Below are 16334 nucleotides of genomic sequence, written 5' to 3'. Positions count from 1 at the left end.
TTTCTCCTCCTCTCCCTGACTTACTTCACTCGGTAGGACGCTCTCTAGATCTCCCCAGATCTTCACTCTAGTAGGACGCATGCTCTCGAAGCAAGATGTCTTTCCTTTAACAGTTGACTTGCAAGTCTGTTTATAAATGAACACTCGAAACGTTTTCTAATTGCATTTATGCACAATTTTAATTCAATTCTTGCAACACCCCAGTAGGTGAGTCAGAGACAATGTTAACAGGACATATTCAAAGACATCCAGAAGCCAGGAGTAGACGTGAGCTGGAACGCTCCTTCCCGTGGTGACCCCAGTTCCATGACTAATCTCTGTTGGACACACAACGTTCAGTATCTCCCAGGGGGCTCTTTGCAGGTCATGCTCCACAGAATCTCCTGGAATTTACTGCGCCATCCCAGACTCAGAATGGCCCACAGACAAGGCAACCGATTCCCAATTTTCATCAGGAAAAAAACCACAACTATATCCAGGGCGGGGGGTGGGGTGGGGTGGGGTCACGAGATCAAACCGTCCCTGCGGCCTGATCACAGAGCTCATCCTTCCAGTCCTGAACCACCTGCAGGACGTCCTTGTTCACCTCCGGGCCCTCCAGTCTCCTCATCATGTCCACGCCACGGCTTTGTCTCTTCTTGCTGTGAAAGGCAAGAATCAGTGTATGCTTTTTTTTTTTTGCAGTCCTGGAAAAATACAGAAACCCTCTAGAACAGAACTTTACCACCCAGGAGACGGATAAACGGAACACTGCCTGTCAGATCAGTAAACAAAGGATGTCCCAGTCATCAGTGGTTGCCAGCAGAGCCAAAGGTGAGCTGGTGAGCCCTGAGGAACTCAGGAAGGAAGGGACAGCTGCCGTCCAGCAGCCGTCAGACTGCACCCACTTCCCACGGTGAGCCCTGAGGAAACTCGGGACGGGAAAACAGGGTCCTGGCCCCAGAGAGCTGAGGTGCACATCAAAGGAAGGCGTGCAGTGAGCCCAGAGTCTCCCAGCTTCCCATACACATGCTAAGTCACGTCTGACTCCTTCTGAGCCCGTGGACTGTAGCCCATCAGGCTCCTCCGTCCATGAGATTCTCCAGGCAAAAATACTGCAGTGGGTTGCCATTCCCTTCTCCAGGGGATTTTCTCTACCCAGAGATCAAACCCGGGTCTCCCGCATCGCAGGCAGATTCTTTACCACTGAGCCACCAGGGTGGAGGAGGACATGCACACACTGCTATATTTAAAACAGACAACTGGACCTCCCTGGAGGTGTCTAGCAGCTAGGACTCTACGATCCCAGTGCAGGGGAACCAGGTTCAGTTCCTGGTCAGGGAACTATATCCCACATGCCACAGCTAAGACCCTGAGCAGCCAAATAAATATTTTTAAAAATAAAATAGATAACCAACAGGACCTATTGTAAAAAAAATTAAATAAAATTTTTAAATGTAAAAAAAAAAAAAGCAGACGGGAGTATCCGGGTCCACTTTCTCATCACAGACAAGCAAGAGTTGGGGCGTGGCAGCCCCATGAGGGAACTGTAGACCCCCAGGAAAAGGGTGCAGGATGTGGCCGCCTCCACCAGCAGCATCTCAGGCCCAGGGTCGCCCTCCCGACAGGGCGCCTTCCCTCCCAGGGCTGTGGCTGCCGCACCGGAAGCGGCGGGGACGTACAGGACGACCTCCGGGCGGAGCACCCTCTTCAGGGCGGCGTCCTGCAGGAGCTTGGCGCCCCGGAGCCCGACGCTGTTTCCGCTGAGGTCCAGGTGCCGCAGGGTCCGGTTGTGGAGGAGCACGGAGGTCAGGGCCGGGCAGCAGACGGAGGTGAACTGGCACTCCTCCAGCCTGCGGGAGGGAAAGAGGCCGGGGCTGAGCGCCGGGCAGCCGAGCTGTTCACAGCCCGGAAGGCGCACTGTGGCCGGAATACCTCGGTTCCTTCTGAGTAGTCTGATGCTTTCCAACTGTGGTGTTGGAGAAGACTCTTGAGAGTCCCTTGGGCAGAAAGGAGATCCAACCAGTCCATCCTAAAGGAGATCAGTCCTGAATACTCACTGGAAGGACTGATGCTGAAGCTCCAGTGCTTTGGCCACCTGATGAGGAGAGCCAACTCATTGGAAAAGACCCTGATGCTGGGAAAGATCGAAGGCGGGAGAAGAAGGGTGCGACAGAGGGCGAGATGGTTGGATGGCATCACCGACTCGATGGGCATGAGTTTGAGCAAACTCTGGGAGTTGGTGATGGACAGGGAAGCCTGGCATGTTGCAGTCCATGGGGCTGCACGGAGTTGGACACAACTTAGTGACTCAACAACAACAGAAGTTTTATTTTCCCTTTTAAAAATTTTATTTTGGAGCATAGTTGGTTGACAGCATTGTGTTAGTTGTAGGTGTTCAGCAAAGAGATTCCCTTGTACATGTATATGTATCTTTTCTTTGAATAATGTTTTCCCATTTAAGTTATTATAGAGTATTGAGCAGAGTTCTTCTGTGCTACCCAGTAGGTCCTTGCTGGTTACCTGTTTTATGTATAGTAGCAGTTTTAAAAAATTAAACTACTGTATAGCACAGGGGACTCTGCTCCATGCTGTGTGTTAGCCTGGTTAGGAGGGGAATTTGGGGGAGAACAGATACATGTATCGGAGAAGGCAGTGGCCCCCCACTCCAGTGCTCTTGCCTGGACGATCCCACAGGCGGAGGAGCCTGGTGGGCTGCAGTCCACGGTGTTGCTAAGAGTCGGAGACGACTGAGCGACTTCACTTTCACTTTTCGCTTTCATGCATTGGAGAAGGCAATGGCAACCCACTCCAGTGTTCTTGCCTGGAGAATCCCAGGGACGGGGGAGCCTGGTGGGCTGCCGTCTATGGGGTCGCACAGAGTCAGACATGATTGAAGCGACTTAGCAGCAGCAGCAGGGCTTGGAGAAGGAAATGGCAACCCACTCCAGTGTTGTTGCCTGGAGAATCCCAGGGACGCAGAGCCTGGTGGGCTGCTGTCTATGGGGTCACACAGGCAGACATGACTGAAGTGACTTTGCAGCAGCAGTAGCAGATACATGTATATGTATGTTATGGCCAAGTCCCTTCACTGTTCACCTGAAACTATCACAACATTGTTAATCAGCTATGCTGCTGCTGCTGCTAAGTCGCTTCAGTCATGTCCGACTCTGTGCAACCCCATGGACTGTAGCCCACCAGGCTCCTCCATCCATGGGATTTTCCAGGCAAGAGTACTGGAGTGGGGTGCCATTGCCTTCTCCAGTTCATCAGGTATACCTTAATACAAAATAAAAAAGTTAAAAATACATTACTTATTTAAAATATAGTTGATTTACAATGTTGTATTAATTTCTGTTCTACTGCAAAATGATTCAAATATACATATGTATATATATTTTTCCACTTATGGTCACCTGGAAATGTATTCCACAGTTGCAAATATACTTCACTCAACCTAGGAGATAAATCAATATTTAAATTTCTGGAGTAAAAGTATTGTGACCTCCAGTGAATTCCCTTCGAGTAGTTAATTATCAACAAAAATGAAATCCATTATCAGGATTAATCCTAGGAATTAAAGATGTAACATAAAGTGACTTAAATGATCTAGACTTAAGTGATGTCACTTATATGTGGAATATAAGAAATCACACAAGTGAGTAAACAGACAAAATCTCACAGATATAGAAAACAAACCAGTGTTAACAAGGGGGAGATGGAAAAAAGGGCAAATTAATTGAATTAAGAGAAACAGACTGTTAAGTATAAAATAAGTAACAAGGATGTATTGTACAACATAGGGAATCGTAATTATTTTATAATAGTGTTTAATGGGGTGGACTCTGTAAAAATACTGAATCCCGATGCTGTATGCCTGAAACAAGCAACTGGACTTCAATAAAAAAAAAAAAAAAGCTCACATATCTGAGTGAAAAAAAAGACCTAGAGCTAGAACCCAGATCATACCAATAGTGAACCGAAAATGCAGGTAGGAAAGAGGCAAAAAAAAGCGCATATGCATAGCTGAACCACTTTGCTGTTTACCTGAAACTAACAACATTGTTGATCAATCCCAATACAGAATTTAAAAGAAATAAAAAGCAACTCTAAAAACGTTTCAACATTTGTTACTGGAGAAGAGATGTTTCTAAATCTTTTCTAAATATCTGGAGTAGCCACTATAACAATTAAAAATAGGACAGATCCTTTTAAGTCACTGACTAGTATGATGTTGGCATAGAGACGTTATGGGAAGAAAAAATTATATGCAGAGAAAAGAGCCCCTAAGCACAAACATTGATTTCGGAAGACTCCACCTAAGGCTAAGGTATTCGTCTAAAAGTAACATGTTTTCTGTACGTTTCACTGAGTAGACGAATTTTTCCCGGAATGATAGTCCTTAAACCCTAGCGTTCCTGGGACGCATGGGAGGGGTCTGTGAGATACAGACTGTGCAGGGCCCACGTGATCCAGCAACCCGACGTCTGGGTATGGACCCAGGAACTCGGAACGAGAATACCAGGTAGAGTTCTCTGCACCTCATGTTCACAGTGGCACTGTTCACAACAGCCACGATACGGAGCGCCCTGGATGCCCACCGCCAGATGAATGGGTAAAGACGGTGTGGTATGCACACAGTGGGACGCTACGCAGCCATGAAGCAGCAGCTGCGGCGCATACTCACAGCAGAACACCTCGCAGCCACGAGGGAGAAGGAAGCCCTGCCGATTGTGATAACTCCGGTGGACCTTGAGGGCGTAACGCTCAACGAGATAAACCAGACACACACAGACAAATTGTGCGAGAACCTGCCTTTCTAACAACTTCCCAGACAAAAACATTCACGGTCTGAGCCACTTCCCACGTGGCTCAGGGATAAAAAATCCACCTGCCAATGGAGGAGATGTAGGTTTGATCCCTGGGTCAAGAAGATCCCTGGGAAGAGGAAATTGCAACCCACTTTAGTATTCTTGCTGGAAAATCCCATGGACAGAGGAACCTGGCAGGCTGCAGTCCATGGGGTCGCAAAGTCGGACACTATTGAGTGACCACACACACACACACACACACAGCCCACAGCGTCACCGAGACACGACCGAGCAACTGAGCAATATTTGAGGACTACACTCTGAGAACCACTGCTCTGAAGCTTCTAAGTCCTCTACCCAAATGGATGGCAAATCCCAGCAATGCAAAACACGTCCCCACATTCCACCCCGAGAATTTTACAGACCCCGGGTCCCAAAGGAAGCAATGGGGACAGCTTACTCGAGAACCTGGAGGCCAGAGTCAGGGTTCAACAGGGGCTGACACAGCAGGACCACGCCGTTGTCCCTCAGGCTGTTACAGCCAAGGTCCAGACTTCTCAGGTTTTTATTTTTATCAAGAGCAGATGCTATATCTTGACAGCACTCGGAGGTCAGGGCGCAACTCCTCAGCCTGCAAAGAAACACCAACCAAAACACCGTTAAGCTCCTTTTCTGCCTTTTGTATTTTTTTTTGTAAAACAGCTTTACTTAAATATAATAACTGGTGCTTTCGAACTGTGGTGCTGGAGAAGACTCTTGAGGGTCCCTTGGACAGCAAGATCAAGCTGGTCAATCCTAAAGGAAGCCACCCTGAATATTCATTGGTGATGCTGAAGCTGAAGCTCCAATACTTCGACCACCTGATGTAAAGAGAAGACTCATTGTAAAAGACCCTGATGTTGGGAAAGACTGAGGGCGGGAGAAGGGGGTGACAGAGGATGAGGTGGTTGGATGGCATCATTGACTCAATGGACATGAGTTTGAGCAAGTTCCGGGAGACGGTAAAGGACAGGGAAGCCTGGCGTGCTGCAGTCGATGGGGTTGCAAAGAGTCAGACACAACTGAAGTGACTTAGCACACTTGCGCAGCATCACTGGAAGGAATTTAGCACCATCTGCTGTTGGAACTGCCTCAAGCTAATAGCTCTGGCAGCGATGAAAAGGTGTCAGCATCTCTGACATCTCACAAAGCCGTGCCTCTGTGATTCCCCGGGGAGTTGCCCGGCACACAGTCTGAGAACTCTGCCCCTAGCTAGTTTGCCCCTGAGCCTGAAACCACTGCCATCCTCCTCTCTGATACGCTTTCTTCCAGTATCCGCACGATGCCCCTTGTGCGGTAGGCTCTTGATCATCCGTGGCGTAAAGAAACATATAACATACACAGGGCAGTCTCTCCCCACCGCCCTATCCTTCCCCAGGGAGCTCCAGACAGCGGTGTCTAGGACTTACACCAGCCTCTGCAGAGGAGACGGAAAGTGTCTTAAGACGTTCCAGAGCTGCTTCGCCCCGTCATCCTGCAAGGCGTTTTCTGCTAGGCTCAGGTGGGTCAGACTCTGGTTACTCACGAGAGAAAAGGCAAGACTTCCACAGGAAAGCGGTGTGAGGTCACAGCTCTCCAGCCTGTGGGTGAGACACTCACAGTCGGGATGCAGTCTAATTTGTTCCCTTGACTGGGTTTTTCCTGGGCTCCCGCTGAAACTCAACGGTTTCCATCTGGGCTTCCGATCTAAAGGCAGACGTCTCCTCCCACTTCTGTGACCAGGGCTTCCCAGGTTTAAAGGAGGGGACTGGGGGTCGTGATGTGAGAAGGAATTGTGGATTAAGAAAACAGTCACAGAGAGGGATGAAGAGGGTGAGAAAGTGGCCAGCAGGAACTCTAAGAGTGAAGACATTTATGGAGGTGACGTGGGAAGAGACAACATCTCTGAAAGTTACAGGAAGATGGAAAGGTGCCCTGAAGACGTACGGCAGGCCTTCGTGTTAGAGAAGCTAAGTGCAGCGGGTTCCTTGGAGGGCTGGTGGTTATGGCCCTGTACTTCCACTGCAGGGGCAAGGGTTTGATCCCCGGTTAGGGAACTAACCTCTCACATGCTGTGTAGCCAAAAAGTAGCCAAAAAAAAAAAACACAAAAAACCAGCTAAGTGGAGAGGATGGTCCTGAAAGCATTTTCATCCACAGCAAGGGAGGGCAGATGTAAATAAGAAAGTGTCTCTGGTGGTCCAGTGGCTAAGCCTGCACATCCCCAGGGCAGGGGCTCAGGTTCGATTCCCAGTCAGGGAAGTCGATCCCACGTGGTACAACTAAGACCAGCTCAGCCAAATAAATAAAATAAATATTAAAACGTTAAACGTTATAAAATGGAGAAAAGTATCTAATGTTGTCATTACTCGGCATGGTGACAGCTGATCACTGGACTTACCGTGGTGATCGTTCTGTGAGTTAGAAAGTACCAGGTCACCGGAAACTCACGTAAGGTTGTGAGTCAGTTATACTTCAGTTAAAAAATAATCTAGTGCTTGAGTTACACATAAACAGCAGCATGTCATTTTCTCAACAGATGGGCCAAAGCTGTAGCAGTAACAAGAGTCTGATGAGAATTTGGGGGATTTTCACACGCACCACAGGTGGGACTGCAAACTGGTACGTGTGGTCTGGAAACGAGCCTGGTAATCCTGAAGATGAGCGCCTCCGTGACAGGGCAGTTCGTATATGTGTGCGTGCGTGCGCGTGCGCGCGTGCGTGTGTGTGTGCGTGCGTCCGTGCGTCCAGCTCAGGCCTCAGCGGCAGATAGGACAGACACTTAAACTGTTGTGCGTCCATACACACGTTGCTGCTCAGCACCAAAGAGGGACAGCCTGCAGAAACGAGGAAGCACAGGAGCCGGCTGCGACCTCGGTTGGCTGGGGAAAGCACGCGCGGCCGACGAGGCCGCTCGGGAGCCCGAGGGCCTGCAGACCCGGCTCCGTGTCGGGTCCGTGTGCGGCCGGGTCGTGACAAGCACAGGTGGGGAGCCAGAGCCCACCTCCAGATGGGGCGGGGGTCCCAGGGCCACCCGTGAGGAGGGAAGATGGTGCCGGCGAGGTTCCCGTGCGAAGAGGGGCTGACGACGTGCCAGGATCCCCGTGCTCCTACCTCTCGGGACAGCAGGTGCAGACACGCGCTGGGCTAGAGCCCGGTCTGTCTCTCTGGGTCTCTCTCTGTGTGTCTTTCCCTGTCTCTGTCTGTCTCCGTCTCTCTGTCTCTGTCTGGCTCTCTGTCTCTCTCTCTCTCCGTGTCTCTGTCTCTCTCTCTCTCTGTGTGTGTCTGTCTGTCTGCCTCTCTCCGTGTCTCTGTCTGTCTCAACCCTCCACTGTCCCTCCCACCATTAACAGTCACAAGACTTCGCGTTGTTCCGTGATGCACTCTCCCCCTTTCCTGTCTGTCTCCGTCCACCGGCCATCTGAGCCGCAGCACGGCACCCAGGAAGACTCACGACAGCCTCTCCAGCTGGCGCGCCACCACGGGGGGACACTGCTCGCCCCTCTCCAGGGAGCCACGTCTCAGCATCAGGGTCTTCAGATGGATGTTCCTCTTGAGATTCTTGGTGAGGTCAGCCCTGTTGGTGGGGTCGAACGGGCAACCTTCCAGCCTGAGGGAGTCACAGCAACGGCAGCCCTGAGCTCCCGGGGGGGCGTGGTGCCCCCAGCCACCCAACCTCGCGTCCTCCTCGGCCCTCATCCCTCCCCGAGAGCTGCAGGAGGGGGCTTCCACCCTCCCCGGGTGAACCCCCATCCGTTCAGCATCTGAACTGCACGTCAGCAACAGAAAACAAGCTTCCCTGCTGGCTCAGCTGGTAAAGAATCCACCGCAGTGCGGGAGACTCCGGCTCAATTCCTGGGTTGGGAAGATCCGCTGGAGAAGGGAAAGGCTGTCCACCCCAGGGCTCTGGCCTGGAGAATCCCACGGACTGCGTAGTCCACGGGGTCACAGAGGATCAGACACGACCGAGCGACTTTCCCTCGCACGGTAGAAAGCAGCACACACGCGGGGCCGTGACGCACTGGCGTGGGTAACCGTGGGGCTCTAGTCCCGAGACAGGGACTCCAGCCGCCCCTGAGCACACCTCCTTTCCACGCTTATCCGCCACACCACCTTCAGGATGAAGACCCATCGGACAGAGTGGGGGCTGTGGGCGGGGGGCGGGGTGGAGGAAACGACGGTTAAAGCGCAACCCCCCAGTTACAAGGCGAGTGAACTCGGGAGACCTCTGGTCCAGGGTGCTGACGGTGCTTAACTCGACGGCCGTGTGCACAGACGTGGCTGACAGAGCTGGTCTCAGGGGTTCAAACGGCGGCTTGTGAGCCGGCCAAGGGGTGAATCAGCCTGACGGTGGCAAGCGGCTCACAGTGTGTGCAGGTATGAGGCCATCATCTTAAAAAAGAAGCTGAGTGAACGGTCACAGATAGGAATGCAGTGCTGCCATTTACAGAGATGGACCCAGGGGTGATCATACTGCGCGAAGTGAGTCAGACACAGACATCCTGGTATCACTTATACGTGGACTCTGAAGCATAACATGAAGGAATTTACTTACAGAAGAGAAAAGACTCACAAACAGAGGCAAAAAACTCCCAGTTACCAAAGGGGAAAGCGGTGGGGAGAGGCAGAGACCATGAGTCCGGGATGAGCAGGCGTGTGTTCAGGAGAAAGTGTCCAAGATAGATTGCGTTGCTGTACAGCGGAAGCAAAGACGACATTGTCAAGCAACTATACTCCAACTGAACAGCAGAGCAGACGAAGCAATAAGGGTTTCCTCTAAAGCACAGGGGACTGTAGGGCTTCCCAGGCTAAAGACCCGCCTGCCAACGCAGGAGACGCCAGTTCCATCCCTGGGTCGGGAAGATCCCCTGGAGGAGGGCCCGGCAACCCGCTCCAGTGTTCTTGCCTGGAGAATCCCCCAGACAGAGGAGCCTGGTGGGCTACGGTCCAGGGGGTTGCACAGAGTGGGACAGGACTGAAGTGACTTGGCACAGCACAGCATAGCCCAGGAAGCTATCTTCAATATCTCACAATAACCTATAATGGAAAAGAATCTGAAAAAGAAACCCTATCTGCAGGACGGAATCACGTTGCTGTACACCTGACACTAACACGATACTGTAAATCGATGACACTTTGATAAAAGAAGCTGGAACGAGGAGCAGCTGCACCGCAGCGAGACATCAGCCAGGCTGAGCCTGTGGCCCGCGCCCTGGGCGCCGGCGTGCTCTCCCCGCCGCGCCTCCGGCCTCACCTGAGACACTGCAGGAAGCACCGCGGGTGCCTCAGGGTGTTGCAGAGAGCATCCATCACTCGGGGGCCCATTTCCGAGTCTCGGATTTCCAAGTGCCTCAGGTACTGGTTCTTCACCAAAACTCTGATGATGCCTTCACTCACCATGAGGGGGCCCACACGCTTAAAGCTGAAGAAGTAAGCGGTGTCAGTTACCACAGCGTCCTGCTAGCCCGTCAACCCTGAACACTCTCTGGAAGGACGGATGCTGAAGCTGAAGCTCCAGTGCTTTGGCCCCCTGAGGTGAAGAGCTGACTCACTGGGAAAGCCCCTGACGCTGGGAAAGAGAGAAGGCAGGAGGAGAAGGCGATGACAGAGGATGAGATGGTCGGATGGCATCACTGACTCGATGGACATGGGTTTGGGTGAACTCCGGGAGTTGGTGATGGACAGGGAGGCCTGGCGTGCTGCGGTCCATGGGGTCGTAAGAGTCGGACGTGACTGGGGCTGACGCTGAGGTCAGGGTGACTGGCACTCACATCAGTTTGAGCAGACGCTGAGGTCAGGGTGACTGGCACGCATCAGTTTGAGCAGGCTCTGGGAGATGGTGAAGGACAGGGAGGCCTGGCGTGCTGCGGTCGCTAAGAGTCGGACACGACTGGGGCTGACGCTGAGGTCAGGGTGACTGGCACTCACATGAGTTTTCGGAGGTTGCAGTGTGGATGCCTCAGGGCTGCGGCAAGAATCTCCACGGCCTCCGTGTCCATCGCGCTGTCTTTCACAGTCAGAACTTCCAAACTCTCGTGTGTCTTAAACACAGAGCAGAAGTCTTGCCACCAGAGAGAACTCCTGTCACTGCCTTCTGGTCTGTGTGGGAGTAAAGAAAAAAACAAACAGGAAAAAAAGGCTCATCATTAGCGATTAAGCTCAAGAAAACCTACCAGCAAACCCAGGACTTGCTTATGACTGTGGATCCCTTTGGGGCTTTCCTGAGATGCCCTCACTTAGAAAGTGGCCCGGGGGACTTGCCTGGTGGCCCAGTGATTAAGAATCTGCCTCGCAATGCAGGGGGTGTGGGTTCGATCCCTGGTGGGAACTAAGCTCCCACGTGCCTGCAGAGCAGCAAACCCCCCCGCGCTACAGCTCCTGAGCCCAGGAAGCACAGCTGGAGAGTCTGCGCTGCGAGGGGAGATCCCACCCGATGCAAGGAGGGAGCCGCCGCCGCCACCCAGACCCCACGCAGCCAAATGCGTAACATATACTTAACCAATAAGTACAAAGTCGCCCAGCAGAACTGCGCTGAGGCTCCTCACTCTATTCCAGAAGATTTGTGGCCCCACTTACAGTTTAACGTGACTGAGGGAGGGAGCGAGCTGCGCTGTGATCAGTCAGGATTCATGTGCGGGCAAGAATTAGGTCGCAAGATAGAAACCATATTCTTACTGTGTGCCAATGAAACTGTCATTAAGGAGAAACGCCTTGAAGCAAGGCAGAGAAAGGGAAGTGTCATGTGACGCCCCTCGGACGTGGATCTGGAGAGAATTGATGCAGATGAACTTACGGAACAGAAAGACTCACACGTAGAGAACGAACTTGCGGTTCAGTTCAGTCGCTCAGTCGTGTCTGACTCTTTGGGAGCTTCTGGTCAGCAGGGGGGAAGGGTGAGGGGAAGGGATGGTCAGGGAGTTTGGGATGGACATGCTCACACTGCTATTAAAATGGAGAACCACCAGGGACCTTCTGTAGACACAGGGTACTCTGCTCAGGGCTATGTGGGGGCCTGGATGGGAGGGGGGTTTGCGAGAGAATGGACACACGTGTATGTAGGGCCGAGGCCCTTCACGGTTCACCCGAAACGATCACAGCACTGTTAATCGGCTCTACCACAACATAAAGTAAAAACTTTTAAAAACGAAGAGTAAGAACTCTATAAAGGAACAGAATAAGGGGAAAGTTTATTACTACTAGGGCACGGTGAGCACAGACTCTAAACTCTCTCCCAACAGCAGCGCGTTCAGTGGCTCAGCTCTGGTTTTCGCCTTCACTCTTCCCGTCGCAGACGCCCCACTGGGCAGCTCGTGCCTGGAGACTTAAACATTACAGCGTGTGCGGGATGAGGGGGCAGACGGGGAGGCTTAGTACAGTGTGCGCGCGATGAGGGGGACAGCAGGGGGCCCCACAGAATGAGGGGGACAGCAGGGGGCCCCACAGAATGAGGGGGACAGCAGGGGGCCCTACAGAATAACGGGGTGACAGGGAGCCCCACGTGCGTGGGGGCAGGGCCCTCGGCACAGCAGGGAGGAAGGTGAACTGCACTCCTGCCGGTGCAGGAGATGTAACAGACGCGGGTTCGATCCCCGGGTCAGAAAGGCCCCCTGAAGAAGGACGTGGCAACCCACTCCAGTGCTCTGGCCTGGAGAATCCCACAGACAGAGGAGCCTGGCGGGCTGCAGTCCGTGGGGTTGCAGAGAATCAGACACGACTTAGCAATTAAACAACGGGAAGTTTAGAATGTCACATACTCTTAGACATGTTGGTCAGTGAAACTGTACCAAACATTCACGACAACCCTCAGCCGAGACATAAACACTTGTTTCCCGCTCGTGTTTTCAACGAAGCCATACTGTTTCAAGCAGAATTACTTGGAATATGACTAAACACAGGCCCTGCAGAACATTTAACCCAGCACTTCCTTCAGCTGCATGAAAGAGAAAAAAAAATATACGAAGTTTCTCTCGTTCACTGATGGTCTCTGGGGTTCAGATAATGAAGTCACCATTGAGCCCACCGCTACAAATTCTTTTTTTTTGTTAAACCGGAACAGCCTGTTTATAAGACAAACTCCGATGCGCAAGGGATCCACTCACGACAGGCGGTCACCCTTGACGCCCAGGAGACGCTAGACAAGGTTCCCCAGCAGGACGTCGAATCCCACCGAAGGGGAGGTTCAAGCACTTACCGGGGGGAAGGCAGCCGGCCTGGCGAGAGGCTGGTCGCTTTGGCGACAGCCCAGGCGACGGCCAGTTCTAGCTCCTGCAGCCGTGGGCAGAACTTGAGGCAGAAGGCAGAGACCTGCAGGTCTCTGACCTCGCTGATGGCCAGCCGTGCCTTCCGGTGGTTGTGGAGGATCTGACCCACAAAGGCCTCCTCCCGGGTCTCGTGCAGACAGTAGAGAAGCTGGGGGAGCCCGTGCTTCGGGGTTGGGAGGTCACCGTCGGGCGGCACGGTGGCAACCTTCAGCAGCTTCCTCTTGTTCCCCAGGGACACCTTGCACCCAAACAGCTGCTCCACGGCCAGGGCGCACGTGTCATTCAGCAGGCCAAACAGGAAGAGCGCCATCCCGGCCAGGTGGTTTCTCCTTCTCTCGGGATGAGCGAGCAGCTGTAAGATGCGGAAGCGGTCCAACGCCTGGAAATTCCTGAGCCTCTGCGGGAAGCAGAGGACGAAGAGCAGGGCGGCAAAGAACTCCTGGAAGCTGGGGTGGGTGAAGGCGACGAGGTCCTCGCCGGCCACCGCCCTGCGGAGGACCCTCACCCCGAGAAACGCCTCGACGTCCCTTTCGTCCAGTCTGGCCAGGCTGAGGTCCGTCTCACCAAACACCCACTGGTTCTTCCACATGCCTTCTGCAGCCAAGGAGCACAGACGTTTCAGCTGCTCCTGGTGGGTCTCGCTGACAGCGTGCCTCACCCTGGTTGGCAACAGGCTGGAGAGGTAGTGGGCGAACACGGCCGTGGCGTTGGGGAACGCCCGCGGCAGGCCGCTTCCTCTCTCCATCTGCCTCTTCAGACAAGAGCAGACCAGCCAGCAGGTGACGGGGACTCGGCACATGGAGAAGAGGACCGCGTTGCCCGTGGCGAAACTCAAGGCTGCGTCAGCATCGTGCCTGTTTTTGAAGTACGACCTGAAATACGTGGATCTCTCAGGCGCGCTGAAGCCCGTCAGGGGGATCAGAGAGGGGCCTTTCAGAAAGGGGCTCACGGTCTTCCACAAGCTGGACCTCAGGAAGACGATGAGCGTGGCGTCAGGGAGCATCCTTTTGCTCAACAGACTGGTCAGGAGGACGGAGCCTGGCATTTTCTGGCCCCAGTCTTCACTCAGGTCCTCCGGTCTGTCTATGAGGGTCAAGGTTAGCTCCTCGAAGCCGTCCAGCAGGAGGAGGAGGTGCTCCGGGTGGGAGAGGATCCTAGACGCGAGAGCCAGAGACCCAGACAACTTGTGGGCGATCAGCTCGGAGAAGCTCTGCTCCTCCGGCCGGTCCAGCTCCCGGCAGTGGAGGTAGAAAGCAAGCCAGCCCTTGTGGGCGTAGAACGTGTCCTGCGCCCACTGCAGCATCAGTGTGTTGGCCACGGTGGTTTTCCCGACACCGGCGTCTCCCTGCAGGACCACGGTCCCGGGCTGTCTTCCTTGGGGCTTTCTGGGGAGAAGAAGGCACTGCAGGAGAGTGTCTTCTCTCCAGGGCTCTTGGTAAAAGAAGTCCACGTTGTTCCCAGGCCAACATGTCCTGTCGCACAGGGTTGAGTGCTCACTCATCACACGTGCCTTGTACTCCCGAATTTTATCTGCAAGAACGAGACGGCGGAGACACGGGGTCCAGCATCAGCTGTTGCTGAGAACTAAGCGACCAACCAGAGGACGAGCCTGCGTGTCCACCGCCGGCTGCAGCACACAGGTGCACTGATCAGGCGCTTGTGCTGCAAGCGCTGGCGGTCCGGGGGCGAAGGCTCCACGCTCCCAATGCACGGGGCGCGGGCTCTGCCCCTGGCCAGGGAACTAGACCCCACCTGCCGCAGCTAAGACCTGGCACAGCCAAAGTAGATTAAAAATATATTATGAAAAAGACTGAATCCAACCAAGTGAGAGAGAGAAGGATGGTGGCTGGACTTCCTCCCGAGATGAGTCCTTTATCTGAAGTTCCGGTTCACAGAAGGGACGCTGGCACACCCGTTTGCAGCCCCCCGCGCCTCAGGAAGCCAGCATCTCATCCCAACCCACCGCCTCTTGTCCGCCAGGGTCTACGCAGGGCCAGCACGCACCAGACTCATCTTCCTCCAAAGTCAGCACCCTCCTTCTCAGGCTCGAGGCCTCCGGTTCCAAGTTAGGTAACATTTCTGGAACAGACCGAAAAAACATGAAAGGAGCCTGTCTCACAGGCATGACAAGACGGACAGAAAGACAGAGCCGCCCAGAGGCAACAGGGCTTTTAAGGAGAGCGGCGGCCAGGCCATCTGTCCTCTCCCCTTCTTGGTGCAGGGAGAGGGAAACTCCCGGCTTCCATCGCCATGGTGGGAGGTGAGAATGGTGGGAGGCGAGAACGGTGGGAGGCGGGGGCACCGGGCAGGGGGTCTGTGTGTGTGTGTTCAGTCGCTTAGTCGTCAGGTAAAGCCAATGTCAGAAGGGTGGGGAGAGGAGGGAAGTTCTAGAATAAAAGTGTTTTAAAAGCTGTGATGCGTGCGTGCTGAGTCGCTTCAGTCGTGTCTGACTCTTTGCGACCCCGTGGACTGTAGCCCACCAGGCTCCTCTGTCCACGGGATTCTCCAGGCAGGAATGCTGGAGCAGGTCGCCATTTCCTTCTCCAGGGGATCTTCCCGACCCAGGGATGGAACTTGTGTCTCCTACATTGCAGGCGACCTCTCTACCACCAAGCCGCCAGGGAAGCCCATACGTGTGTGTGTGTGCGCACACACACTCACACTCACACACAGAGACACACACACACTCTCACACACAGAGACACACTCACACACAGACACACACACAGAGACACAGAGACACACACACACACACACACTCACACAGACAGACACACTCACACACACACTCACTCCACTACTTGCCCTTGTTCGGCTGGCCCACAGGAGCGGCGGAGAAAGCGCTGAGTTCTCCAGCCCCCAAGCCCGCCCCGCCCTGTTCTAGATCCCCGCTCACCGTTCAGCTCCCTCTGCGTCTGAAGACACAGCTCTGTCTGGTTCATCTTGGTGAAGATGTCACGAGCCACCTCCCAGGCGCGTCGTCCCGGGAAGTACTCGGTCAGCAGATGGACCACCTCCCCGCAGCGGGCTGACTTCAGCTGGCCCCAGGTGAGCGGGGTGCAGCCGGGGCTGGGGTCCTCCTCCACCAGAAGCTCCTTGAACCTCTGTAGCTGCTCCGCGCTCACAGACAGCATGAAAAGCATGACTCCGTTTCTGAAGGGGAGGGTGGAGGAGGAGGGCTCCAGCGAGGGAGGGGAGACACCAGAGCGGGACAGAGGGGAGGACAGGCAGGAGCAGGGGTCAGAGTTCAAGTCCACGTCGCCCAT

The 16334-nt window shown here is 53.9% G+C and overlaps 1 protein-coding gene across 1 annotated transcript; it reads right to left on the bottom strand.

Moving 5' to 3' along the window:
* Positions 1 to 511: 511 nt before the first annotated feature.
* Positions 512 to 16334, bottom strand: NLRP8 (NLR family pyrin domain containing 8). Its single transcript, XM_069552490.1, has 10 exons — positions 15965 to 16334; positions 15073 to 15147; positions 12999 to 14598; positions 10736 to 10906; positions 10062 to 10229; positions 8262 to 8417; positions 6239 to 6409; positions 5251 to 5421; positions 1662 to 1832; positions 512 to 641 (listed from the first exon to the last, which is right to left on the bottom strand). The coding sequence occupies exons 1-10, from the start codon at positions 16332 to 16334 to the stop codon at positions 512 to 514; spliced, it is 3183 nt and encodes a 1060-aa protein (XP_069408591.1).

Source organism: Ovis canadensis, chromosome 14 (assembly GCF_042477335.2).
Source record: "Ovis canadensis isolate MfBH-ARS-UI-01 breed Bighorn chromosome 14, ARS-UI_OviCan_v2, whole genome shotgun sequence".
NCBI classification, from domain to species: domain Eukaryota; kingdom Metazoa; phylum Chordata; class Mammalia; order Artiodactyla; family Bovidae; genus Ovis; species Ovis canadensis.
This window is presented reverse-complemented; position numbering and strand designations above follow the sequence as displayed.

What these genes read in the sequence shown, in the direction of transcription:
- NLRP8 (XM_069552490.1), bottom strand. Translation starts at nt 16,334, where the DNA reads ATGGGCGACGTGGACTTGAACTCTGACCCCTGCTCCTGCCTGTCCTCC. An exon ending in TTTGGAGGAAGATGAGTCTG is followed by an intron (nt 14,599 to 15,072) that starts GTGCGTGCTGGC and finishes TCGTTCTTGCAG; the next exon opens with ATAAAATTCGGGAGTACAAG. An exon ending in TGCTTCCTGCAGTGTCTCAG is followed by an intron (nt 8,418 to 10,061) that starts GTGAGGCCGGAG and finishes TGACTCCCTCAG; the next exon opens with GCTGGAAGGTTGCCCGTTCG.